At 38.7% G+C, this 27,587-nt stretch overlaps 1 protein-coding gene across 1 annotated transcript; it reads right to left on the bottom strand.

Annotated features, from left to right (window-relative positions):
• Window positions 1-612: 612 nt before the first annotated feature.
• Window positions 613-27,453, bottom strand: TED3 (Pex2/Pex12 N-terminal domain-containing protein / zinc finger (C3HC4-type RING finger) family protein). The gene is made up of 7 exons (XM_089419892.1): window positions 27,220-27,453; window positions 26,852-26,968; window positions 16,240-16,399; window positions 1,706-1,842; window positions 1,500-1,600; window positions 1,184-1,301; window positions 613-1,035 (listed from the first exon to the last, which is right to left on the bottom strand). The coding sequence occupies exons 1-7, from the start codon at window positions 27,424-27,426 to the stop codon at window positions 733-735; spliced, it is 1,143 nt and encodes a 380-aa protein (XP_089276018.1). The 5' UTR covers window positions 27,427-27,453; the 3' UTR covers window positions 613-732.
• Between the last annotated feature and the right edge of the window lie 134 nt (window positions 27,454-27,587).

The following is a 27,587-nucleotide window of genomic DNA, read 5'->3' on the forward strand; positions in this document are numbered from 1 at the left end:
TTATACCACTGTGATAATTGAACCGGGGAAAATTATCTTATAATTATTGAAATTATCCATAACAACCACTCTTTCACACAGCACCAAAGCACTAACTGAAGAGCAGAAAATGAAGGAGTAGACAATGGGAAACCAGGTGAACTGTAAAATTCCATTATAGAACTTTAGTTGAGAAAGAATTTCAAACTTAATAAGAACACATAAGTTCAAACTTAGTAGCACAAAATGAGTCATACTCCATTGTACATGTGCACGCCATGCTAATTCTGGAGGTGCCACATTATACTCTAAAATGGCCCGAACTGACCACTGCAGACCCTCATAGCTAGGGTGGTCCGTTACTGGGTTGTCTGTCCTATATAGCTATTGATTATGTCGAGTGGAATGTTTCTAACGTGCTATTCAAAGGCGAATTCATTGGCATAGAAATTGATCAATTACATCCCAATAACCTTGAATTTCAACATCGAAAAGTTTGTGTAAAATAAGCAACATGAAAAGGAACCATTCAGAACATGGTGGTTGGAAAAGCATACTAAAATGACATTTGAGCAAAGACTAGTAGAGTACATCTTTTTAAATATGCCTCACCTCAGCAAACTTCCAGCAAGATAAAGCAGAAATGTAAAAACCCTCCGACGTTAATCTTGTGGACTGCTCATGTACAACTTTTCAAATAATAAGGGGGGCAAAAATAAAAAAGGTTAATGTGCATTTTTATGTACTTGAATTTCATGAATCATCACCTATGCTATTAACTTGTGGACCGTTTCTTTTCATCGCCATAACCTGGGCATTGCATCTTAGACAGTGGAATGATGAGCCTGCAGAACACCTAGTACGAAGGCAATAGTAACAATATTTATGCTCACAAGGAATAGCTATGAATGAAATTGTTATAGGGTTCACCCCACAAACTGGACAGGAATCATCTTCAGCAGAGCTTCCAGGTGATTGATCTTTTGAAAAAGGAAAGAACAGAATTTTCTTTATTGATGTCGTGTTCAGCAGCGGCAATATTAGTAATAGTAGCTCCTGATCAAACGAAAGAATTCATCATTCAATTAGAAGGACAAAAGAGAAGGGTTCATTGAAATAAAATTAAAAAACAATGAAATATAATTTTTTTTCTTACTGAAGAAATATATCAAAGAAGAAGCAACAAATCAAGTAGGCTGCTTACCGAAAACTCATTCCAAACTAGCTGACGGTTCATGTATTCAAAGCTGACAGCACGATTCATATTTGGTCTTTCATAAACAAGCCTAGCTTTTAAAACCCTTTCAACAATACTCCTGTACCTGCATTTAAGTAGCATTCAATTGTAAAATTAGAGGAAAAGGAAAATGTGTAATTGCTCCAAACTACGTTTAATTATTAACTTTCATTTCCAGATGTCTCAATGGCAAGTTTCTGATGGTTTCTTTTATATTCAGCAGACAGAATCCTCCCTATATTGAACTCCTCTTCTTTAGAATAATTCCAAACTTCTTACATACCTTCCTGTATAAAGAAATAGCAGGAGGTTCAAAAATGACGTAGCTTTATAGAAACCCTCTGCTCGTTGGAGTAGAACCCATGCTCGCCGAGACCATGATGTCTGCAAGGAAATTCACAAACAAATGAACTTATACCAGAATGTTGATAATGAAACAGTTTTGGGTATGTTACACTCTTATACACAAGGCCAAAACCTAGAAGATACCTGTTCACTATTGCCCCAGCTTCGAAAAGCAGAAAATGATTGCAGCCGTGTCCAACCATAATGACCTCCAACTATGGCAAGGCAATACCATAGTTTCTGAGACTTTGTAAGACCAGGCCCCTCCAACCCTGTCCTGACTGGATAAAGCATGATAGAATCAGTAAGGCTTTTCCATTTTCTTTTTTACCATGGCTGCAAAAAAACACATATAATATGTCAAAAGACTGCACATACTTCACAAACAGCAACAAGCCCATAGAGATTGCAATATCCATGTGATAAGAAGCCTAATGGTATAAATCCATGACATTCTGGTAGAATCAATCCCCTTATGAAGAGAATGCCTTTGGCAAATCATTGTCCATAAAGTAGCAAACCTATCCTGACATTGTTCAAGGTAAGAACAAACGACAACAAAATTCAAGCCACAGCATTTAAACAATCAAAATAGTATTCCATGTAAAGTAAATGGCATCACAAAGGACACAGGATTACAGACTGCAAACACACCTTTCAAATTTTCAGTAATTGCAGTTAACATTACAGCACTCCACTCTCACTCCTTATTCACTGATAGCCCTATTTATAAAATTTGATTAGAAAATGGATACAATCATCAGTTACAAAATTAGTTACAATATACATCAGCTACAGAGATCTTTCATCTTCTAGCTCTTCAGCTTCTGTCTTGATCTCTTCCCCTCCCGCAGGTTAACTTTATCTCTTCTGCTCTCTGCACAAAATCCTGCCACCTACGCATTCCACCAGACACACCTTGCAACACTTCAAGCAGCCCACAATCCGTCCAGCCTAGTGATGTTCCAAGTTTTCTACAGCTTGTTTTAGTCTGCAACCTAACATTGTGGTATACCTGAGGTAATGCAACCTAACCTTTCTATTCAAGCTCCTGTCTTGAAACTTTCTTACACTGCCGATCATAACTTTTCTTATTGGAAACATATTCAACCCACAGCCCAGAACACAGATAAAAGATGTGATCAAAATAATCAAAGATATAACAGGGATATCCAGATTTTTTATATCAAACTCTGCTTATTACAGCTTACAGTTAAGCAAATAAATCCAATTTCCCCCTGTTATGTCCTAACATCATAAATGAAAAAGACCGTGAAAATCCACACCTTCAGATCAGTGCCTTGGTAATCTTCATTCCATAAGGAAGCAATATTGTTGGAAATTCTGTGCCCACAAGGGCTTTGGATTGACGGTGAATGGGTGCACTGCTAAGGCACTCCTTGCGATAGGTCACCGTTTCAAATCCCCCTGGGTGCTTAGGTAGTATTATATATAATAAAAAAAAATAAAAAAAATGTTGGAAATTCTCATATCTCAATTTAGCCAGCTATTTCAATGTATCATAATCTGACTTATTGTTATACATTTTACATTTTGTTTTCACATAAAAGGGAAATTTCATTAATACATTAAAGGATTTACAAAACCCCCAACCATACCCATAGGGAATTCCACTGCAGGATAGACAATATTTGGTCATCAAGACCGGGAGAGCAGAGTGATCCACATATACATATGCATATAAGCATATGGGAGAAGCCCGACATCGAGGGGCCAAGGCAGAAGCCGCAGAACCTCTCCCCATCAGAACCATGACTTGTGGTCCCCATCGGACCATCAGACCTCAGACCTCGACGTTTAACATTGAGATTGGAATGGAAGTGAGGCGATGAAATCCTGATGCCGAAATGCCAAGATGATGTGGCCTAGGGTGACATTGACTGGTCGACCCTATTCTTGAATCTCGAACCTCAGACCTCAGCGTTTGCCATTGAGATTGGAATGGAGGTGTTGAAAAAACCACCTACAAGCTAATAACCCCTTATAGGCATTTCATTAAACACTTAGCTAAACTCTGATTTCTGACTCCAATAAATATTCAGTAGTAATGTATTAAATTCCAACACATTCAACAGCTATTTATAAGCAGAAATACAAATAACTAAGTCTGAAAATTATTTGCAGCGGAAATGAACAGCAAACAGCCACACCATTTGACACAATATTTTTGGGCAATGCCCTTGGAAAAACCCCGAAGGAAAAACCAATGAGAGGAGAAATTTTATTTCTTATCAGATAATTTTACAGCATTAAATAACAGTGATACAGCCTCAGATTTCATGCCTACTCTCTGCAATAAATGCAGCCCATCTACCTCGAAAATCATGCTGTCCTTTCCTCGAATTCCGTGCATGTTCTCTGCCCTGGAATTAGTTCGACCTGGCTACTGTCTTTACTTTTGTACCTGCTGTGCTTTGCCATTCTCTGCTATACTTCTCCCTTGGCTCTCCTCCTCTTCTCCAAATCTCATGAAGAACTGTTGCCTCTTCACTCTGTTGAAAATTGTAACTAGTTTCGGTCTTCATAATTATATTTGGACCATGAATTGATGTAATTATTATTGTACTTATAAAAACAAAAAACAAAAATTGTAAAAGAAATTTATTTTGAGAATGGATTTCTTGCCCATGGTCATTGGTCCTAGGTCCAACACCCATTGTGTGCTATAAGGGTTTAGCATTGAGTCAAAGTCAACATAATGATGTAAAAGACCCATTGGGCATTTGTATTAAGAAAAAGATACATTATTTTTGTTGCATAGAAAGGTCTAGAAGGACCCCAAGATCAAGTCGGCCACCCTCCTTCAAGTCAAACTAGAAAAGACCTAAAATACCTTCTAGGCTCTAGCTCATGCGAAGGCTATAAATAAAGAGGATTTCGACCTCTCAAATCACACTTGAAATATATCATCCATATTCCTATTCTGCAGTCAGAAGGGAAGTACGAGGGTGCTAGAAGAGAAGGAGAAGGCAAGCAAAATTGGAAGAAAATCTGCCCGAGCTATGCAAGTTTATTTCTGCTCAAGAGAAGCAAAATTTTTTGTGGATGGCTTGATCTAGGGTTTCCACAGGTTGGAGATGTTACAACATCAGAGGCATATATTCTTGGTGGCTAGCTTCATCTTGGTGAGTCTGGTTTGTGTCCTGGTCTTGGAAGTCTTCCTTGAAATTCTATAAGAAGAGAAGTTTTTGGGTTTTCCCCTGTTGAGGGGTTTTGCTCTAGCTTGGAGCCTATTTCTGGTGTCTCCTTGTTTGCATCATGTTCTTCTTATTGGCACCAATGTTGCACGAAGCAGGGACAAAATGGGGACGTTTTTTGGAAGCGGGGACGCGGAAGTGTCATTTTCCAAAAATCTAGGAAGCGAAGCGTCTGCAAAAGCGTCTGCTACATATATATATATATATATATATATTTTTGCATTTATACTCAAAACAAACATCCCAAATACCAAATTAGTTGTAGAAGACATGAAAATATGCATACTTTTGCATAAATCAAGATAGATATAGCATCCATTGTACATTAATGATTAATTATGCGAGCATCAACCATCTAGAATCTAGATTCTTCTCCTCTTGTCTAGCCTTTGTCTCTACCTCAATTGTTTAGGGATATTAGTCAACATTGCTCAATTTTGATCAAACTACCTAATCCAAGACTTAAAATATGGTAGAAAAAGCTTAACATGCTTGATCGATGATTTTGACTTGATTGAAAGGTAATTTTTTGCTAAGGGCGTGACAAAGGAGTTCAACAATTAACACCACCAACACTAGGGTACATATAGGGCTTGGTGCTCTTGATGAAATGCTAATCGCATACCTTCATACTTGATATAATCTAATGAAATGCCACAATCCCATTGATCCTAAATTCCTGAAAACTATTAAGTCTGCTGAATTTTGAATAGGATATGAAATTCTATTTTCTCCATATGAAGTCCAATGAGGCTGGAACCACTCTCAAACATCCTAAGTCATTTCATGGTAATGTTAAAAATTTAAGTAAAAGGATGAAAATGAAAAATAAAAGAGAATGTCACTTTTACTTATTCTTAAACATTACCATGAGGGATGAATGGGAGCTTTATTCCCTTCATTCCTCAACCCTAACCCAAGGTGGAGCCACCCCCAACAAGCAAACTCACCTGATTTTTTTAGGCCGCGTGGCGCACTTTTCCGAAGCGCGTACGGAATCGTACGGGATCGTATGGGAACCGTACGATTCGGCCTCCTAAGTGTCGTGCTTCGTACAGCCAAAGCGTCGTACGAAACGCGTTTCGGAAGGACGCTTCCGAAATTTCCAGGAAGCGTCATTATCAGTCCGAAACGCGTTTCGGAATTTTGGAACCGCATTTCGGGAGGCACTTCCTGGACGCATCCATACGGGCCGCGTTTCGGGGGTTAGATCGGGGGGGACGTTTCCTGCAACATTGATTGGCACTTCTCTTGATGATGAATTGAACACTACAATAATGACGAAGCAATAATATAATCACGAGAATGTGTCATTGAAATAAAGAAATCAAATTTAAATAAACCCTAACTAGATTGCCCTAGATTTCTCAACATGGAATCAGAGCAAGGTTTACTTGCATAACGGCAGGAAGAAGGTCACAAAGGGCTTCTAGACAAGCAAAGGAGATCAATCATCTAAGAATGAGCTCCTAGACGAAGAAGTTTATAATTCTGGCCATAATAGCAAGCCTTAGTTACAGTGGTTGGGCCGCAAGCACAGTAAGGTTGGTTGAGGGGCATATAAGCCTGTTCTAGGGGACCGAAGAGGCAGTCTTGCAGCTCATTCAAGGCTGAGCACCTTGACTCATAGATCGTAGTTCTGGGCTCACTTGTTATACTCTAATATCACCTTCAGAATTTTGGAATGCACAGATTCGTCTAAGATTTTCGGGTGGCTCTAAGGTTCTTCAAGTATTTCGCTCACATTGCTACAGGGCTCTCTTTCGCTCAGCCACAAGACAAATCCTGTAATAGTCTCACTGCAATGGGTAGATATTCTGAGATTTGTATGAATTACTCGCAATGGTCTCGGCTCAGTTCATAAATGTATGATAACAGTGATCTCGACTCCATAGTTCCGGTACAGTGGTTACTCAGCCTCTCGCTCTATGCCTCAAGTCACTTGCACCTATGCTATAGGACGATCTCACTCTGTCATCACATTAACTATTTCACTTGTCTCGCATCTCTGTTTTGCATCTCTTTGGATATGGTCACATGTTTGTTTGGCTCAAAATACAGTATAGGCATCAAAGTATGGTCTTGTTCTCTACAATTGGCTATGTTACCACGATTCGGATACGGAGACGGATACAGATCCGGATCCGCTAAAATCCAGTATCCGGATACGGCAAGGATACGTCACGTACAAAAACATAAAATATAATAATATTTTTTAAATTTTAAAAAACACTTTAGAGTTCAAAAATCAAATACTCCATGAAACCATCAAACACTTTTAGAACTGAAACCATTAGATATATTATAAATATGAAGACTAAAACACTGAAATGATGCATCCTCCCTCCTATAAAGTAACAAAAAGGATCATAATATCATAAATGATAATAGTAAATACATTTATATATCCTCAAATGGATCTATATCTTCTACATATTGCAACTCTACATCATGAATAGATGATGGGGGTCTTGGAATGTTGGAAGTTGCATCAGTAGGTTGCACTGGTGGCGGAACAATATCCTCAAGTAGGTTGAGGTGAGTCATGGAATTTAGTGTCGGGTTCAAGTCAGAGATCTCAGGCTCCACATCCCACATCCTGCTTGGACCTTTTTTATACTCTGGTTCAACATGTAATAGAAGACGGAGGTTGGAATGAACATACACAAGATCCTTAGCCTTTGACGCTCCCAGCCTGTTTAGCTTCACTGAATGGATGAAGCCATATGTACTCCAATTCCTCTTAGCTATTGAGGAACTAGAAACCTGTGATAATAACCTAGTGGCTAGAGTAGAGAGATGAATGTTATCCCCGCCATGGAAGCCCCACCAAGTAATAGGATCAAGATGTCCTCGATTGTCCAGAGCGACTGGATCTAAAAAGCTACCAGTAGACTATACAAACCCTCCAAATTCTTGGCGGACTTCCATTGCAACTCCCATATCTCTATAAATTTTCCTCAAAGTTGTCTTGTATCCTTGTACCACTTCAGAATCCTTGTTTGGCGATGTTCTACCAGGTAAAGACAAAATTTTGTAATAATAGTATTTAGGGTGCAACGCGTATGCCAAAAGGTGTAATGGTGTGGTCATTTTGTTCCACCTTTCTGTAACTATGTCCTTTACTAAATAATAGAATGTTTCATAAGGGTCATTTTCACTTGCCCTAATAATTTCCCTTATCCTCTCCACCAACATACTATAAATGTTTTCATAAACTTCCCCCAAGCAAGGTGTATCTGTATCAAATGCCCTGATCAAGGTCAAGATTGGTTCAATGAACTGTAGAAGGTATTGGAACTTGTCCCACCATGCATCATCAAGAATGATGGACTTGATTTTTTGCCCTCTATCAGAAGTGGAAATCCTCCATGATTCTCAAAGAGGGTCAATGACCATTGCTTGTAATGCTTGTCTCACCTCCACAAACCTCTTTATGACAAGAGTGTGGAAGGCAAAACGAGTTTTAGCAACCTACAAGTTTCAAAAAGTCAAATCTCAAATGAGAAATCATATATAAATTTGTAATTAAAATTGTAAATTTCCAATACAAATAATATTGATTAAAAAAAGAGTACCTTCAGTAGCTCCAACTTTGCAAAACCCCGATAAATGGCTTGGGACATTGAATGATTGTTTATGAACATTTGAATTTCTTTTGTTGCTACATATATTTCATTAATCCATTCAATCTCACCAATCTTGAGAAGCATAAGGTTCAATGAATGCACTACACATGGAGTCCAAAAGATATGATCATATCAACCATCCACAATCAAACCTGCAGCTTTACAAACATGTGTGTTGTCCGTAATGACTTGGACAACATTATGTGTCCCCACACTTTCTATTGTGTCAATAAGAATTTTGGATATGAAAAATGCATCTTTTTCTATTCCACTGCAATCAACAGCCTTCAAAAACATTGCCCCTTAGGGGCATCCTACAACAACATTAATTAATGGATGGTTTCTTTGGTCTCTCCATCCATCAAAAATTATCGACACACCTGTTTTTGCCCATGTATCCCGGATTGCCTGTTGTTGTCTATCCACGGATTGTATCTCTGATGCCAACAAAGTAGTGCTGACCTTTTCATATCCAGGGCTTTTGTACTCTTTTGGCGCTTCATTCATTGCCTTAATCATTTGTTGCCAATAAGGAGAACGCACCAAATTGAATGCTAGCCCATTTGCATAGATGCAATGAGCTACATGTTCATTGGCTATGTCTCTACCTTAATTATTGAAAGTTGCTTCAAGAGGGCCTAGAGTGGGCCTTTTATTAGTTGTGGCAGCAGGCCTAGATGGCAATGGAAGCCTAGTTGTAGAGCTTTGCACAGGGTGTTTTCCCTTAGCAAGCTTCCTATCAGCAGCGTCTTGCAAAGATGCATAGAATTTCATTTTTTTCAGGACTCAAACCTTTGCCAGGTTTGCCATTTGCATCTTTTGGACCGGTGCGCACTTGCACCCTCGTGTTAGTTTGACCAATGAGATGGGCCTTCACTCTAGTATATGAGCCATTTTTTATATCTTGGCATTCATTGCACTTCCATTTAAATGAACCACCTTTGGGATTTTTTCCAATAATCTCCACACACTGCCATTGAGGAGATTTTGGGTCTGTTTTGATGATTTCCCCTTCACTCTGTGCATGCTGTGATGGTTCCATAATGATAATGGTCTATAGGTTACCTTACTGCATATAAAATTCAAATTATAATATATTAATATATTATCAAGACACAATTAAAATAAAAATACATGGTTAACAACTTAACGCATAACATTGTTAACTAATTTGTTAAGTTGTTTTGATTAAATCTATGTATCAAGTTTTTCAATCCAATTATTTTACATAGCTATATAATCCAAATATTTTACATAATGATAATTATTTTACATAGTTACATAGTTTTTCAATCCAATTAAGAGGCATAGTTATATAATCCAAGAATGATCACATCTAGAATTCTAAACTATACATAATATAGGTTATATAACCATATAACTATGGCAGATAAATATATTTCACTAAACTATAAACTATATAGTATATATTAATATAACTATGGCATATAATTTATAAATGATTAAATCCTAGAATTCTAACTTAGTAAGTTAATATAGTTGTTATAGGGATTATAGAATTCTAACCTTAGGGCCGAGGCATAGTTATAATATATATATAAACCAAGAATGAGTGAACAGTGAACTAGTAAACGAGTGAAATATATTTATGGCTAGTGGTAAACGCATCCATGGTATATTTAACGAGTGAAATGCTGAGTGAACTAGTGGTTAACCCGTCTGTAAAACTAGTGCGTAGTGGAGCAATGGTAAACCGTAAACCCGACCATAAAAGTTAAAACCGTAAATGAAACAGCCTACAGGCATACCTTGGTTCTGCCGTCCGGTGATGAATAAGCTGACTAGTGATGAATGCAGCCTGCAGGTGATAGAAAAAGCTGACCGTTGATGAATAAACTCGACCGACCTGTGATAGAATTGTTAAATGCCTGTGATAGAAGTGTTAAACGCAAGTGTGTTAAATGTTGTTATGTTCCGCAGGTGTTAAGATCTGCTCTGTTCTGCTCGAGACTAGCCGACAAAGATATTTCCGCAAAAGACAAAACTGACCTTTAACGCTTGCACACACTTCAAAAACGCAAAAGACAGAACCCTACAAATCTAGGCGGCAACTCCTTTTTCCTTTCGCTGGTTCTGGCAAGCGTGTACGGGATGCATTTATGGTGTCAACGAACCGTTTCCGTTTCTTTTAACAGCCACCTGCCATCTTTTTGGCGTATTCCAGCGGATCTGGGGATCTTGGCTGCCCCCCTGCCGGATCCAGTAACATAGACAATTGGTTGGTGTCAACACACAGTATGTAAGCCATTATTCGCTGTGATTTTCGACTCACTGGTAAATGGCAGGATATGGTATGGTATCGTTATTCAGTTTCTATGGCATCGTCATTATGTCTCTGCAATTCAGGTGGCATTAATATACAGTTTTGTAAGGCATCAAAACATTGACTATGTATAGTATATACATGTGTGTCATCACGATCTGTCTACTGATATGGCTCTCGCATGAGTATTATGTATGAAGAACGAGAAATTATGGCAAGAGAACTTAGTCCTTAGATTTATATATATAAATCAAGATCGAACAGTGAAGTCTGAGAGGCAGACTTTCGAAGCCAATTTTTTTAAGGACGGCTGCAGGATATACATCAACTTTCTTGCATATACATACATATATATATATATATATATATATATATATATATATATATTTGATGACCGAACAGAATGTTTGACTTTGACAAGGGCGCGCACGCACACACACACATACACACACATATATATATCGACTTTAGAAGTATCTACTCCTACAAAATGCAAGACATCTAGATTCTGAAGTCTATCCTTCATAACATTGTTTTAAAGTTGATCTGACCCTGGGGTCAAGTTTACTAAGAAAAGCTACAGGTACCCTTATAGAAGGTGATCCTCTCCTCTATATTGGGATAAGTCACTGAACACGATACGGTATCTTTGATAAGAAGAGCAATAGCATACCAAAAAGGAGGAATAGTCTCTTACGGATAATTTTTGGTTTTTGAAGATTTCACATTTGAAAGCAGCAAAAAGGATCATGACATCATCAGAAATTACAGTACCTCTGTAAGGCAGCTCTCCGCAAAAGTCTTCTCTTTTGAAAGCAGTCATCGTGACAGTTGGATAAAGGCCTTGTAACGACGACAAAGGTATGTAATCTTAATGTATATAAAATATGATCATTTGGTTAAGGATCTAACATGCGATGTTTTAAGGTTTGTTGCTTATATATGGTTCTAAGCCTTTGATGTCTAGGATTGTAAACCCTAGATAGTACATGAAAAACCTTAGCCATATGGAAACCCTATCTTTGATTCGCTTGATTCCCTTATAGAAACCCTAACCCTTGGTCTCTAGAGTTTGTGTGCAATCTAGGGCATACGTCACATATGGATGAGGATGATGAGTTGTATATGACATTAAGTCCCTAAATCTAGGATTGGAATTTGTAAACCCTAGAAGTCCATCCTTTAAAAATTCCATGAAAACCCTAGATTGTCAGGTTAACATCATACTTTTGCTATTGCTTGGTTGTACCTGTCAATAAGTGGTGCAGGTACATCATGAAGAAAGCATGAAGACGATTCTATGTTTTGGTAAGCATGATGGAAAGAGGGAACGGTAAGGACCCTGAAATTGGTGACTTGGTGATCATGTCAGATCCTTGGGCACTCTGATATAAAGATTCATGTGAAGATCGGCCATGAACGTGGATACCTGGTGAAGAAGATCTTCCAGAACATTCTGTTATATGAAATCATGATGCATTGATAGAAGTCATCTAGCACATGATACTAAAGAAGATCGTGCAACAGCTGGTTGGAAAGGGTCACTCAAGGATCCTTCATTGAATGACTACATGGGAAGATTTCTTCAACTGATAGAAGAAGGACCATGATGGTATTGCAAATATTTGCTAGTCTCTCAGATTTGTAGCAAGCTTCCTAGAAGTTTGTTGGTGCAGTTGCAGCATGATGAACCCCCATCTTCTAGATGAAAAGTAGTTTTTAGGAAGGCTAGATGACCAATTGAAGCAAAAAGTATGCATGTTTTGAGATCCGTCTTTGATTTAGTTAACTCGTGTTTTCAGTTTGCAGGAAGAGTTGGTTGCAGGTATATGCCTGGCTGCTTTAGAATGATGTGCTATGCACTTGTTTAAGCTCTTCTAAATGAAGACATGATGACGATGATCAACATTGAATATGGTGTCATAAAGCATGAGGAGCTGCTGATTTGAGAGGGAGCTACAAAAGCTCTGACACAGTAAGCCTCTGTTTTTTTTAGATACCTTAAGGAAGGCCATGAAAACAAGACATGAAATCTTATGAAGAAGTTATCTGATGACTGATATTCGATGGCTCTCCAACCTGAAGATAATCTACTAATTGATGACTTTGGAACTTGGTCCAAAGGATTTGATGATATTATGTGCTGACAAAAAAAAGAACGATGTCAGGAAAGTAGCAGATTGCAAATAGTTGAATGGTCATGTCTTGGAAGATCACTTTCCCGATTTTCAGAGAGAGCGAGATTCAAGCCCTATGATGATTAGTTCGTGAACATGCAGCTGATGAAGATTGATGATATGGAAAGTGATGATGTACCCTGTCTTGATAAAGAAGTTGCCTATGGAGAGGGCTCTAACATCAAAGCTTGCACATGTGACAATGATAGAAGCCCTGAAATCTACTATCTTGATCTTGGAGATCGAAGTAGCTGATGATGGACTCTTCTCCCTAGTTAAGAGGGAGTAATGATGATATAGTTGGACACTCCTCCCTGGTTGAGAGGGGGTGACAGATATGGTTCTCTACTTCATGTGTCATGCATCCAGAGGATTGGGTAAACATCTGAGACCGATACTCCTTGAAGATTGTAAATCCAAGATAGGTACTAATCTTGTGACCAATACTCTTTGAGGATTTGACAAGGTATCCAAGACAAGAGTGGTCGAAGAGGATCGATATTCTTCGAGGATTGGGAATCCAAGATGAGAATAGTCCTAGAAGGACATACCTTGTGAACATCTGGATGTAATATGTGCCTTGAGAGGTAGTGTGGTGTCCCACATAAAGCCTCTTAGCATTGTGCTTTGATCTATTGAGAGATAGAGCTTGTTAGTCAAGGCCTTGCTATGTTGACAATGTTGGTTGATCATGAGGTTGATGTTTACAAGATGGCTTACTGATCTGACTCTTCTTATAAGAATGTTTCAATGGAAGTATTGTCCTTGTACCTATGGTCAATTATGAATACCTCCCTAGTTAAGAGGGAGTGTTGAAAGTTGTAACTAGTTTCGGTCTTCATAATTATATTTAGACCATGAATTGATGTAATAATTATCGTACTTGTCAAAAGAAAGAAAAAGAAAAATATATTTGTAAGAGAAAATTATTTATTTTGAGAATGGGTTTCTTGCCCATGGTCATTGGTCCTAGGTTCAGCACCCATTGTGTGCTCTAAGGGTTTAGTATTGAGTCAAAGTCAACATAATGATGTAAAAGACCCATTGGGCATTTGCATTAAGAAAAATATATATTATTTTTGTTATATATAAAGGTCTAGAAGGACCCCAAGATCAAGTCGGCCTAGAAAGGCCCTTCTAGATCATGCAAAGGCTATAAATAAAGAGGATTTCGACCTCTTAAATCACACTTGAAATATATCATCCATATTTCTGCTATGCAGTCAAAAGGGAAGTTCGAGGGTGCTAGAAGAGAAGGAGAAGGCAAGCGAAGTGGGAAGAAAAGATGCCTGAGCTATGCAAGTTTATTTATGCTCCAGAGAAGCGAAATTTTTTGTGGATGGCTTATCTAGGGTTTCCACAGGTTGGAGATGTTACAACATCAGAGTCATATATTCTTCGTGGCTGACTTGATCTTGGTAAGTATGGTTTGTGTCTTGGTCTTGGAAGTCTTCCTTGAAAATATATAAGAAGAGAAGTTTTTGGGTTTTCCCCAATTGAGGGGTTTTACCCTGGCTTGGAGCCTAGGAGGGAAGGCCGAGAAACCAATGTCGAGATGACATGGCTTGGGGTGCTGTGGCTTGGGGTGGACCTTACCAAGCTCACAAGTCTCCTAGCCATTAGGCTTTTCAAAGAAACTATGGGGAGAGCAGCCTAGAGATTGACAATTGAGATCAATTGACAAGGCCCCCTCGTGATCAATGATTAATGAGCGAGCGGACACGGTTGGGATTAGCGCCAAACCACCTGTATTTGATCGATGACTAAGATTAATTGAGTGACCCCTCCTTCCCCAATCTCAAAACCACCATTCAAAGGTCTACATTACCAACTATTTAGTCGAGGCTGAAACATAACATACGTGCGTGGAAAGGGAGGGAGTGGGATCAAGACAAAACCCTAGTTACTCGAAGGAGAACCGCAAGAGCTAAACTGTGGAAAGACCCGATGTCGATGAGCCAATACCGAACCTCTGCCATCGACCCAAAGTGTTTGTGTGGGAGGAGAAAACCCCCAATGACGATGGGTCGATATCAGACCTCGACCATCAGCTTGAAGTGTTCGTTTGCAAGGAGAAAACCCCCAATGCCGACAGGCTGATATCAGACCTCAGACGTTGGCCCACAATGTTCATGTGCAAGGAGAAAACCCCCAATGTCGTTGGGCAGCTGATATCAAACCTTGGCCATCAGCCCAAAGTGTTTGTGTGCGACGAGAAAACCCCTGATGCCGAGACGTCGAGATGAAATGGACCAGCGAACTCCACCTCGAACACATGGTACAATGAATGGAACACAATCTCGTGGCGTGGTAACCTAAGATCCATTCATGAATGGTGTCGTAGTGCAACATAAGTAGGGGAAAGGCCACATGGGTGCCACCTGGCATCCTTGCAATGACATGGCCTTTATTAATAGGCATAACTTTTGATCCAAAACTCAGATTGAAGTCAAATTTATATCGTCGGAAAGCTCTCGACAAGCTGATCTCAATGGTGGTGTCAGAATTACATTTCGCAGATTTGCAAAAATGAAGATTTTGCTAACCCCGTCTCCATAACACCTTCCTCAGCCCAAGAACCTTGTAGCATGTGGAAGGGAGGAGTTTTACCCAATTCTTTAGTCGCTTAAATACATACTTTTACCTTTTGTAAGATTCATTGCAGTCTGCAGAATGTAAGCTAATATTTGCAAGCCTTCAGTGATTTACAACATACTTCATTTTTGTACAATGTAGAGCAAACGGTATGCTAGATGTTGTTTGGTCAGAAAATGAGGTTGTAGTGGTAAGCTCTATAGAATTTGATTTTGTGCTGCAAGGAATTAAAGCTAAATGATAACAGACAAGTTCCCCATTTTAGCTTCAGTTTGTTTTGGGGATGCTTCAGATATAAGCAACCAATGTCATGTTCATTGATTCATGTACAGTACATATTAGTGAACATTGAAATCTACATTTGGACCATATTGAAAGCTGAAACATTTTGTGTTTTCATGTTTTCCTATAACCACAGTTATTGCTGTATATGTGGCACATGCTGATAATGTTGAAGGCACATTTTGGGTCAGCATTTTGAAAAAAAAAAATGTTTAATCTTACTATTCACTAAAGCAACAAAAATTAAATGTCAAATTGCTCTGGAGATGAATTATTCAAAGTTCAAACCACATAGTAAAAAAAGGCAGAAATCTAAATGCCAGATAGGTTTGATAGTATTAAAGATTGACTATTTGCAAAGCTAAAAGTCCCATTTTATAAAGAAAAAAGAAACAACCAGAAGAAGCTAATATATCTACTTCTAGAGATTTAAAATTAAAAGAAACAAAGTTTAATCAACTAACATTAAGACAACCAATTTCCATCAACTAACCTTCCTCTTTCCTCAACATTGTAGTAGCATCCTCGTTCCTGTACCTCAGATTCATAAGAGCATTCCCTGGAGTAGGCTTATCCACCCAAATCGAGAACCTCCAAATAAGGAACTGAAGAAAAGCATCTAGCTCAGGTTCATAACGAGATAACCACCCTGGCTGGACAAAATAAAAAACCAGTTAGTAAGTTTATTTAGTATTTCAAACTACATTTTGCACTTCACAAAATCCACCCAGCTTTATAACAATAACTAGTATTTGTGAATGCCATTAACCAACAATCTAGCCTAACTTCAATTCATTCCAAAACAGTTTACAGCTAGTAAACAACAAGCACAGTAAACGATAATTCAAACATACAGACAATGTGATAAGGCTATTCCCTTTGTTTTAGTAAATACATGTGATTTCCAGTGCTTAAACCTTCAATCTATCTCTGTCCACCTGATTACATCCACATGGACAAAACGCATTCATTCAAGAGCCACATTTTGCATTACTAAGGCACAAATCAATCCTCCTTACATAACCTCCCCCTCAGCCTCCAACCCACAGAAAGCTCCTTCCCAGCTAGTGCATGGTTTTGCATGAGTGGGCCGTGAGAGCAGTGTGAACAATGGATAGAAGACCAGCACAAGGAGGGCTGGAGCAGAGATCATCAGAAAACATAGATGAGGGTATCTGCTGTTCCACCAGAGAAGAATCAGAAGTATTGCAAGAAGAAAATAGATTAGAATATTTGGATCTTTTTTGCAGTAACTCTGAGCATGGTGCCTATCAGGAAATTTTAGAAGAGTAAGTAGAGAACAATTGGAACAACAATAAAATTTTGCATGACGCTTATAGATTTTGGGGGGGTGGAGTTTTTTGGTATTTGTTTTGAAGATTCAGAGATGGCTCAGTAGGTCCTAAGAAAGAGGTTTTGGTTGTAAAGAAAAACTTTGTTAAAAGCTTCACCCTGGTAGCTGGAATTGAAAATTGCCTCCTTGTCACTTGAAAAAATTAAGTGCTAGAACAAAATTTCTGGAAGTTTCTCCTGAAAATTTAGATTTGAGTGTTAAATCTTGAAAATAGAAACAACTGAGAAATTTATTCTCTAAAGCATTGAGATTATTGATTACATCATTCACCAGGGAAAATATACCCAGTGAAGTCCAGATCTCCATAGGCTCAGTCCTTGGAAGTTAAAATTCATAAAATTATGGGTTTAGAGCATTTGGAAGCCTTCTATGCCTGTAAAAACTCAGGTTATAATAGAAAATTATGCCCTGAGCTGTCAGAATCCCCTCGAGTTAATAAACAAATGCCATGAAGTTTATGTGACCAAAAACCCTATGTTTTTTATAAGGGAATCCTTCTAGCGAACATGAGTTGGTAAACACTTCAAATTCCACATAGAAGGGAACGCAACTTTAAAGCTTTTATTTACAGGGCCAAAAAATAAGCTCTTAAATATCTTCCACAGAAGAATCAATAGATACTACAAATAAACTGTTGAAGAAAGTGTAAATAGGTTCAGTCTTCATGACAATGATTTTTGTAAACAAGATAAATGAATTTATTATTATACCTTGCTGCATGGGTTTCATGAGCAAGAAGTTTATTTATTTAGTAGTGGCTCCCATTGAGAGCCTTAGGATAAGTCAAAGAGTCAATGTCATGTATTAAGAAGCTCTTCTTGAGCATAAGAAAAATATATGAGTCTATAGAAATGTCAAGTAGCCCTCCAAGACGAGCACAAGAAGAAGTCTGCCAGCAAAACGATGTGAAACACAGTTATGTCAACCTCAAACTGAATTAAATATATACATAACTGTCATGTCGGCTCAATAAAAAGACACAACGTTTCACACTGTCATGTCAGCTTGAATACATTGACAGACAACTATATCTACACAGATGAGGTCACCACAGGAAGTACAGAACTTCGGATTACTCTGAAATTTCGGATGGCACAGTGAATCTCGGACAAGGGTGCAGACATCTCAGGTAATTACAGTCGCACAGTGATACAGTCTCGACATAAATGTGGCAGAGAAGATCTCGTTGGAAGAAAAACACAGTCATAGTCTTGGTGATGAAGGGTGATTTCAGGATCCCACTGTAGCACACACAGTCTCGGCATAATCATGATAAGGTCTCATAGTAACACACTCTGTCTCAAAGGTGCAGTCATGATCTTAAGCATAGATATGGTATAAATGAGGACACAGTCACAAAGTTATAATCTCAGTGAAGGTGCAGCTATGAAACAGTCATGATCTCGGTGGATTTAGGTACAGATCTCATTCATATATATGGAGATCTCGTTGGTATGGTGAAGACCTCGATAAAAGTGCAGCAATGATGTTACAGCAGTAATGAAGATCGTGGTGGTGCAAGTAGTGATGGACCCAGTGTTATCTCAGCAATGATGAAGAAGAGGATTGGTGTCTTGGTCTTGGAGTGGCATCATAGGTCAAGAGTCGTGGTCTTGGTATTCGTCAATTGGAATCTCTATATGAAGAATTTTATGTGGATTTTCCTCTCCAAAAGGGAGAGATTTTGGCCCTGGTAGAAAGCCAACATCATATGTTCTTGTCTCTTTGTTTTTGGTAGCTATTTGATGAACTAAGAATACGCACTCTGATAATAATAACAAGTGAAGATTGTGCTACGAAGTAAAGTTAAATAACTCAAAAATAGTTATCATGCTAAGAAGAATCTCACTATCTACATTGCCCTAGATTCTTCAACATAAACCTCTATCTTAGGATACTGCCGCTGAAAGGAAAGAGAACTCTTGCTTCACTGAGACTCTCAAGCAAGACACATGGACTGAAGTAAAGAAACAGAAGAGTGAAATACAGAGGCAGCCTTTAAAGAATTCATGTACCAATTAGTAACAGGATTAATAAATCGCTCCAATACTGGCAGTAAAGGACCTGAGGGTAGATCTAAAATTTCAAGATGGAAGGAACAATAAAGCAAGGTGATGATTGTTAGTTGGAAAGAACAGACACCATTAAAGGGCATAAATTAGGCAACTTCAAGACATGCCAGCAGCTCTGGAATCCTCCCCATAAAAGATGGAATAAATACAACTTTAATAGCACTTCTAAAGTTCCAGATCTGGCAGGAGTTCAGGAAGTATTTAGAGATCTCGAAGGTTGTAGCTCATATTCTTGCAGTTGTTGAAGAGTCTAGGGCATCATAGTTAAGATAGGATTCTTCTAGCTATGATAACAATTTGTGAAGCACTTTTACTTTTTCTTGTTAGCTTGATCTTCTTCTTATTATTAGTGTATGTTCTTTTACTTCATCAAACTGCTACCAAAAACATAAGAACAAGAACACAAGATGTTGGCTCTCTGCCAGGGCCAAAGCCTCTCTTCTCTTGAGAGGAAAACCCTTTAATAAGTTTCTCTTATTGAAGCTTCTATTGATAAATGCCAAACCCTTGACCCTTGACAAGAAGATCCTCCAAGCACAAGTCAAGCCCTTTCAAGATTACTTCCTCTTGCAACACTTCATCCTCCTCCTTCCAGCACTTTGTCTTTCTTCCTTCGGCACTTCTTCCGGCAATTGTAGAGACCTTAGATTGTATGCTCTAGAATGATCCTTGACCTTTTCTTCCTTCGCTTGAGATGGAGCCTTTCTAACTTAAGAAGATGACCTTGTTTCCTCCCAACCGAGCCTTCTTCTCTTTCACAAATATTGCAGACTTAGAGCAGCAGTAATGCAGCCCTAGTTCTTCGCACGTGTGAGGGAATACCCTCACAAGAACTATGTTAGACTTCTCCTTCTCCCTTCGCTTGTATAGCCTTCTTCCTCACTTGAGTGAGAGGCCTTATAGGCCTAATTATCTAGCCCAGCCAACAAGATTATATGACTGTGATAGTAGTGCTATAATGACCGCAGGAAGAGGCTCCTTTCTTCGCACGTGTGATTGTAATAGGCTTTAAGACAGCCCTATTACACTTCGGTCTTCTTCCTCCTTTCTTCGATGCCCTTGGAGACTCTTCTTTCGTCCTTCAATTACCTTTGTTGTCCTTTATCTTGCCTTCTACCTTCGCTGATTTCAAAGATGAATGAGCTTAACATTGGAGTGGATAGGCTCTATATATAGAGGTTTGTCCCTCCTTTAGGACGACTTGCTGACTGTAGGGCGACTTGACTTATTTGCTTCGGATGGCTTCTTTTGATGGTGCCAATGCTTGGAGGAGACTGGACTTTGCTTGGAGGTATATTCTTTGACTCTAATACATAAGTATACATAATGTAACATGCCCTTAAGGTCTTCAACATTTCTTTTGACTCTTTGACTACCTATAGCACTTTAACATGTGCTAGACCTATTTTCAATGAGCAAGAAACTCATTGACAAATATGATAAAAATTATATTTCTTTTCTTGAATAAATACAAATATCAAAAGTACATTTATGAAGACCAAACCTAGTTACATTTCCTTCAACACTCCCTCTTAACTAGGGAGGTATTCATACAACATTACAAGGTGTTTGGCTATTTTTCAATCTTGAAGAATTCACATAAGAGAAACCAGATTAGCAATCCATCTATTATAGCATCATAGAAACCAACATTGTTTCCACAGCAAGGCCTTGACTGACAACTCTATCTCTCAATAGATCAGAGCACAATGTTGGCGAGACCAATGACTTATAGACACCTTAGTCATTGTCTCTCAAGGCACATACCCACCCGGGTGTTCACTGAGTATGACCTTCTAGGACTATTCTTATCTTGGGTTCCCAGCCCTCAAAGAATATCGGTCCTCTTGCCTACTCTTGTCTTGGATACCCTACACATCCTCAAAGAGTATCAAATGCCAAATGATTACCCAATCCTCCCATTCTTTCTTCCCAAGTGAAGACAAAAATGTTGGGTCTATCACTTCCTCTCAATTGAGGAAGACATGCCCAAAGTATCCTCTGACAAGGTACTTGTCCAAGTTCCTTTGTAATTGGGAACTTGTTATAACTCCCTCTTAGCTAGGGGCTTGTCCATTCATCAGCAACTTCTTCTTCGTGGGTCCTCCAACTACTTGATCTCCTTCCTTCTTTCGATGTCACGAAGTCTTTGTTCAAACCTTCTTCTTGGTAGAGCACCATCCACTGATCACTTTCCTTCCTGATTTGTCATGTCATTGCTTCCTTCGTGGAAAGTAGCCTTCTTGACATATATCAGGTACTCTTGTCATCTGGCTACTCCTTTGTCATTTGTCCATGCTTCGGAATACTCTTCTCATAGATGCTTCATTGTACATGCTTGTTTACATGCTTCTATCTAGTAGCCCTTCATGACTTCATCATGATATTGCTTCAACATTAAATGGTGCTTTTGCTAGATGGCTTCTTCATCATGACATCTTCATAGAGTAGAATCAGTTATCTGCACCTTTCATATCTCCAAGGCCTACATAGGTGTCAAGGGTACCTTGATCTTCTTCCTTCCTTTATTAGAGTTGTCATGCCTTCTTTTGGGAGAGGTCTTCAATGAATTTTATCAGATAGTGATTCTTTGTGATCATGGAGTTTTCACATGCTTGATCTCTTTCTTCATTTGCTTCTTCTTGGATAGATTAGTCAACCACCTTATGCTCCTTGTGGGAGCACTTCTTCATTGCTTGCTTCTATCTTATACTCCTTATGTAAGTATTTCTTTTTGTTGACCTTCATTGCATTGTAATACATGTCTTCGAGCATGTCATTGGTGAAAGATATCCTTTCATACTTCTTCATGTAATAGAACTATTCCTATGACTCAATAATATACATATGAAAACATGACGAAACTTTGATGCATACATACCTCATCTTGATTCTCCTTTGATCATCTTAACTTCAATTGATTGTCCATGGTGTGGCCCTTCTCACTTCATCTTAGCTTGCCTGCATATCATCCTTTTTCTTGAATCCCATGAATGGGACTCCCAATGAGACATCTGCTTTTGTTTATGAATCTTCTTTTGAAGATTCCATCAGAGGATCTTGAAGACCCTTACCCTGCAAATGTTTCTTTCTTTTTGATGATGGAGGTCTTCTAAGATTCTTAATCATGATCAATTTTCTTTCATTGTGGATGAGGTCCTATACTAGGTATGCTCCTACATGAATATCTTGAGCTATATCTACCATGCTCCTATATTCTAGAAGATATTTCTAACCATGCATTTTGTTCTATTTATAAATGCTCCTTCTACATGAGTATTTTGAACTCTATGTACATCATGCTTCTAGATTCTAGAAGATGTTTCTAGCCATGCAATTTTATTCTATTCCTACATGCTCCTATACTACTCAAGACTTTGAAAGAAGACTTTAAGTAAAGAAGTAGACTTAGTCATAGTAGAGATGTGAAGGATCTTCCTTCTTTTGCTTCTTTTCTTCTTCTTTCACCTCTTGAGTCATTTGAGCTTCTTCCCTTCTTCTTTTGTTGTTGTTGTCCTTCTTATGTTTTGGACAATTCCTTCTGGAGTGTCCATATTCTTAGCATCCAAAACATTGGATTTTGGACATATCTCTATTTTTTGTTCTTCGTGCACCAAATTTGCCAAATTTTCCCTTTCTTTTGGCCATGGTAGCCAATGCTTGCTCCTTTGATCCCACATCTTGCTTTGCTTTGAGTCTTGTTTCCTCTATCTTGCATAGAGACCACATTTCACTTAGGGTGGCTTCCTTCTTGGCATATATGCTTGATGTGAAGTTGCCCCAATCCTCAGGTAGAGCATTGAGTACTACAGTTGTCCTTTCTCTATCAGACATGACTTCTCCTAGCTCTTGAAGTTGATCCCTCATCTTAGAGATCTTCATGAAGTAGGGAGCTATTCCTTCCTTTGATATCTTCATTTTGTACAATTCATTTCGTAGAGATATCACTTCTCCAGCTGTGGTTACTGAGAATATCTCTACTAGTTTATCATAGATTTCTTTTGATGTTTCAAGTTTGGAGACATAAGGAATGAGAGAGTCCTTGATAGATTCTATTAGAATCCTTTGAGCTCTTGTCTCATCCTTATTGTACTTGGTTAAGGCTTGAGTTTGTTCCTTAGCAGGGATAGTGATATTCCCTTTGATGTGTTCTAGAAGTTCATTCTCCTTGAGAAGTAAATCGGTCTTCTTCTTCCATGAAAGAAAGTTATTGGTACCTACCAATTTGTTGTTTTCCTTGCAAAAAGACATTGATGTATATTCAGAAGGGAGCATATACTTACTTGATAGATTTTGAGATGTAGTGGACTTGCTTTCTCCTTGAAGACTTGATGGCTTGCCTTCCTTAGATCTTGATATTCTTCAAGTTGCATTTTGCCAAGTGGGGCTTGCTTGATGACTTGTAGCTTGATGTAGGTCCTTCTTTGATAGTTCTTCTTGTAAGTGCCTTTAAGTAAGGCTCTTTATCTTGCTTTGTAGTCTTCCTTGACGAGTGATGGATGGTAGACCTTCTTGGCTTGATGCTTCAACTTCGTAGATGTCCTTCCTTGATGAGTGTTCTTGAGATGCCCTTTCTTTCATGTGTCACCTTAGCTCTGAAACCATGTTGAAGAATCTAGGGCATCATAGTTAAGATAGGATTCTTCTAGCTCTGATAACAATTTGTGAAGCACTTTTACTTTTTCTTGTTATCTTGATCTTCTTCTTCTTATTAGTGTATGTTCTTTTACTTCATCAAACTGCTACCAAAAACATAAGAACAAGAACACAAGATGTTGGCTCTCTGCCAGGGCCAAAAACTCTCCTCTTGAGAGGAAAACCCTTTGGTAAGTTTCTCTTATTGAAGCTTCTATTGATAAATGCCAAACCCTAGACCCTTGACAAGAAGATCCTCCAAGCACAAGTCAAGCCCTTTCAAGATTACTTCCTCTTGCAACACTTCGTCCGCCTCCTTCCAGCACTTTGTCTTTCTTCCTTCGGCACTTCTTTCGGCAACTGTAGAGATCTTAGATTGTACGCTCTAGAATGATCCTTGACCTTTTCTTCCTTTGCTTGAGATGGAGCCTTTCTATCTTAAGAAGATGACCTTGTTGCCTCCCAACCAAGCCTTCTTCTCTTTCACAAATATTGCAGACTTAGAACAACAGTAATGCAGCCCTAGTTCTTCGCCCGTGTGAGCGAATACCCTCACAAGAACTATGTTAGACTTCTCCTTCTCCCTTCGCTTGTATAGCCTTCTTCCTCGCTTGAGTGAGAGGCCTTATAGGCCTAATTATCTAGCCCAGCCAACGAGATTATATGACTGTAATAGTAGTTCTGTAATGACCACAGGAAGAGGCTCCTTTCTTCGCACGTGTGACTGTAATAGGCTTTAAGGCAGCCCTATTACACTTTGGTCTTCTTCCTCCTTTCTTCGCTGCCCTTGGAGACTCTTCTTTAGTCCTTCAATTACCTTTGCTGCCCTTTATCTTGCCTTCTACCTTCGTTGATTTCAGAGATGAATGAGCTTGACATTTGGAGGAGTGGACAGCCTCTATATATAGAGGTTTGTCCCTCCTTTAGGCTGACTTGACTTATTTGCTTTGGATGGCTTCTTTTGATGGTGCCAATGCTTGGAGGAGACTTGAATTTGCTTGGAGGTATATTCTTTGACTCTAATACATAAGTATACATAGTGTAACATGCCCTTAAGCTCTTCAACATTTCTTTTGACTCTTTAACTCACCTATAGCACTTTAACATGTGCTAGACCTATTTTCAATGAGCAAGAAACTCATTGACAAATATGATAAAAATAATATTTCTTTTCTTGAATAAATACAAATATCAAAAGTACATTTATGAAGACCAAACCTAGTTACATTTCCTTCAATAGCAGTCTCTCAAATACTCATGGAACAGTACAAATAATCTGGCTGAAGAGGTAGATCTGACTTATCACATCAACTATTGTATGTAACTAGGATACAAGAAAGTTATTTTTGAAGCTGACTCTAAAGTATTCATTGACTGATTCAACAGAAAGAGCTGAGACACCCCCTAGAAAATTTGCGGCCAGATGACATGGATCATGAACACCATAGTGAATTGTACATGTCAAAAGGAAATCCAACTAGCTAGCAGATTGGCTAGCTAACAGGACCACATCCAAAAGGAAGACAATTTTAGGCCTTTTAACACTCCCACACAAATGGAGAATGATAGAAAGAACAAAACTTTGGAGTAATCCCAAAGTCCTAGTGCTCATGGAAGCCTACTCTAAAGAATAGAGCAATATTACCAGGGAGGTCTCAAAAGGTCACTCCCTCTCATTAATCCTCCATAGATTGAAGTCACTTTCCCAACTTATCCCCTCACTTCTGTATAGATTTGGAAGGACATTTTCCCACCTGGCAAAAAGGTACAGATGCTGGCCTCCTCCCACGTAACAGAGGCCAAGTAGCTACAAATCTCTTCCTTTAATGGCAGAGATTGACAATTACCACCACCTTTGCTATCTCTGCTTCCCCAGAATCTTCAGTGCAGTGGGGGAGAGAACACCCAAGAACTCAAGCTCATACTCTGGGAGAGAACAAACCCAGAATCCTTTCAATACTCGAGAGTGATCCAACAACTTCATGGCCTAGAAAGGCCATCAAGTCCATTTGCCTAATCCTGGACATTGTTCTTGTAGCCAAAGCAGGTTTCAAATGAGAATTCTGGATTGCCTTTGTCAATTTAAAATCTACATCAGAGAAAGGAGCAACACGACAGCTCTGAATCAGGAAGTCTTGAGGATAGAGTACTTAATTCTCTAAGCCATCTACACAAAGCAATCAAGAGCCTGGATATACCTTACTCATGGAGCCTGGATATAATTACTCATGGCAGGTTTAACTTGCGAGTACTCATGGGTCTATCTAAAAGAAAGGGTATCTGATAACCATCCTAGAACGTTTACAACCATGGGAACGGGCCTCTGTAGGGATTCTTACTGTTTATATTACCGTTTTTTAACTCACTTGAATACACAGCCTTTATGGAATGCTATTTTACACTTGGCCTTTTCAAAACAGTTTCTGAACTACAGAACCAAGTTGAGAACTTGGGAGAAGATTTTGCGAATGAACTCTAGGAAAGGGGAATCGAAATTCGTCCTCACAAGAAATTCCTGAGAAAATCTGAGTGGCATTGATTTCCATTTAGTGTAAAATAAAACACATTAGATGTTAAGTCAGGCATTGAGGAAGGCAATAAAAGTGTGACATAAAAGTTAAGTCAGGCATTGAGGAAAGCAATGAAAGTGTGACAAAATCATGGCTGACCAATTCAACAAGTGCATATCGAATGGTCCCCATTAGTTGAAAAGTGGCCAGAACCAGTCACCCCCACTCCCTTCACAAGTATATTAAAACATAGAAAAATAAAAAAAAAATAAAAAAAATAAAAAAATTCAGTTGCAGATGACTACCCATTAAACAATATATTGGAGAACCAAAATGCAAGGAGTCGATTACAATGCTTAAGACGGACCCCCTTTTCAATTTATTTCTCACAGTTTCTCATGGTGCTAAGTTATATCATTTCGAATAAATCAGATAGTATTTTTTTGTTTGTTGTGGCATAGCCATGAGACTAACGTATATGCATGTGTGTGGGGCCAAAAATACACATGAGACAATGTGCACAAGCAAGCATACCTTCATTACTGAGAAGACCTTAACAAGCTGATCCTTCAACATAGCTGACATTTCTATATCCAGCCTCCCAGCATCAAATTGGTTAACTCTTGATATAGAAATTGGTAAAAAGGGCGTCTGCAAATAAAAATCTAATTAAAAAATCTCCAAAAAAAAAATTCCAATGAAGGCAACCAGAAATTCGAACATCCCAAACAGACTCGCAAATCCCAACGACCTGACCCTTAAACCCTGAGCCATGGGGTTTTCAAAATTTCAACAAACCCAAATGATGCCCAAGTCATTTACACCCTAAACCCTAAGATTTTCCCCAACAAGAGGAAAAAATGGCATTGTCCCAAACATTTACTAAAATATAATCCAGAAACCTGTGATGAACTCTTCAGCTGCTGCCATTCTGGTGCAACCCTGAGGTAAGCCTGCTGCCACGCATCGCGCGGAGGGGGATTGGTGTCCTGCAATGATGAAGATGGCGATGCCCGAGCATCCTCCATTGCTGATGGCACGCTGTATCTCCCACGGGTTTTGAAATTTTTCAGGGTTTTATCAATATACCTGTATACATAGTTCCACATGTACTCATTTTAACTATATATGGGCTGTGGTAACGTGATAGATAATTGTAGAATATGTATGACTTATCGATTGCGACGTTTCGCTCGATGAGATTCTTTATGAGGTCCCCATGGTGAGTTTCATATTGTAAATTTTTGTGTTTTCAGAAATCTCCGTCACT

This window comes from Pinus tabuliformis, chromosome 6, assembly GCF_031772625.1.
Source record: "Pinus tabuliformis cultivar Carrire ecotype Pingquan chromosome 6, CPIR1, whole genome shotgun sequence".
Classification (NCBI taxonomy): domain Eukaryota; kingdom Viridiplantae; phylum Streptophyta; class Pinopsida; order Pinales; family Pinaceae; genus Pinus; species Pinus tabuliformis.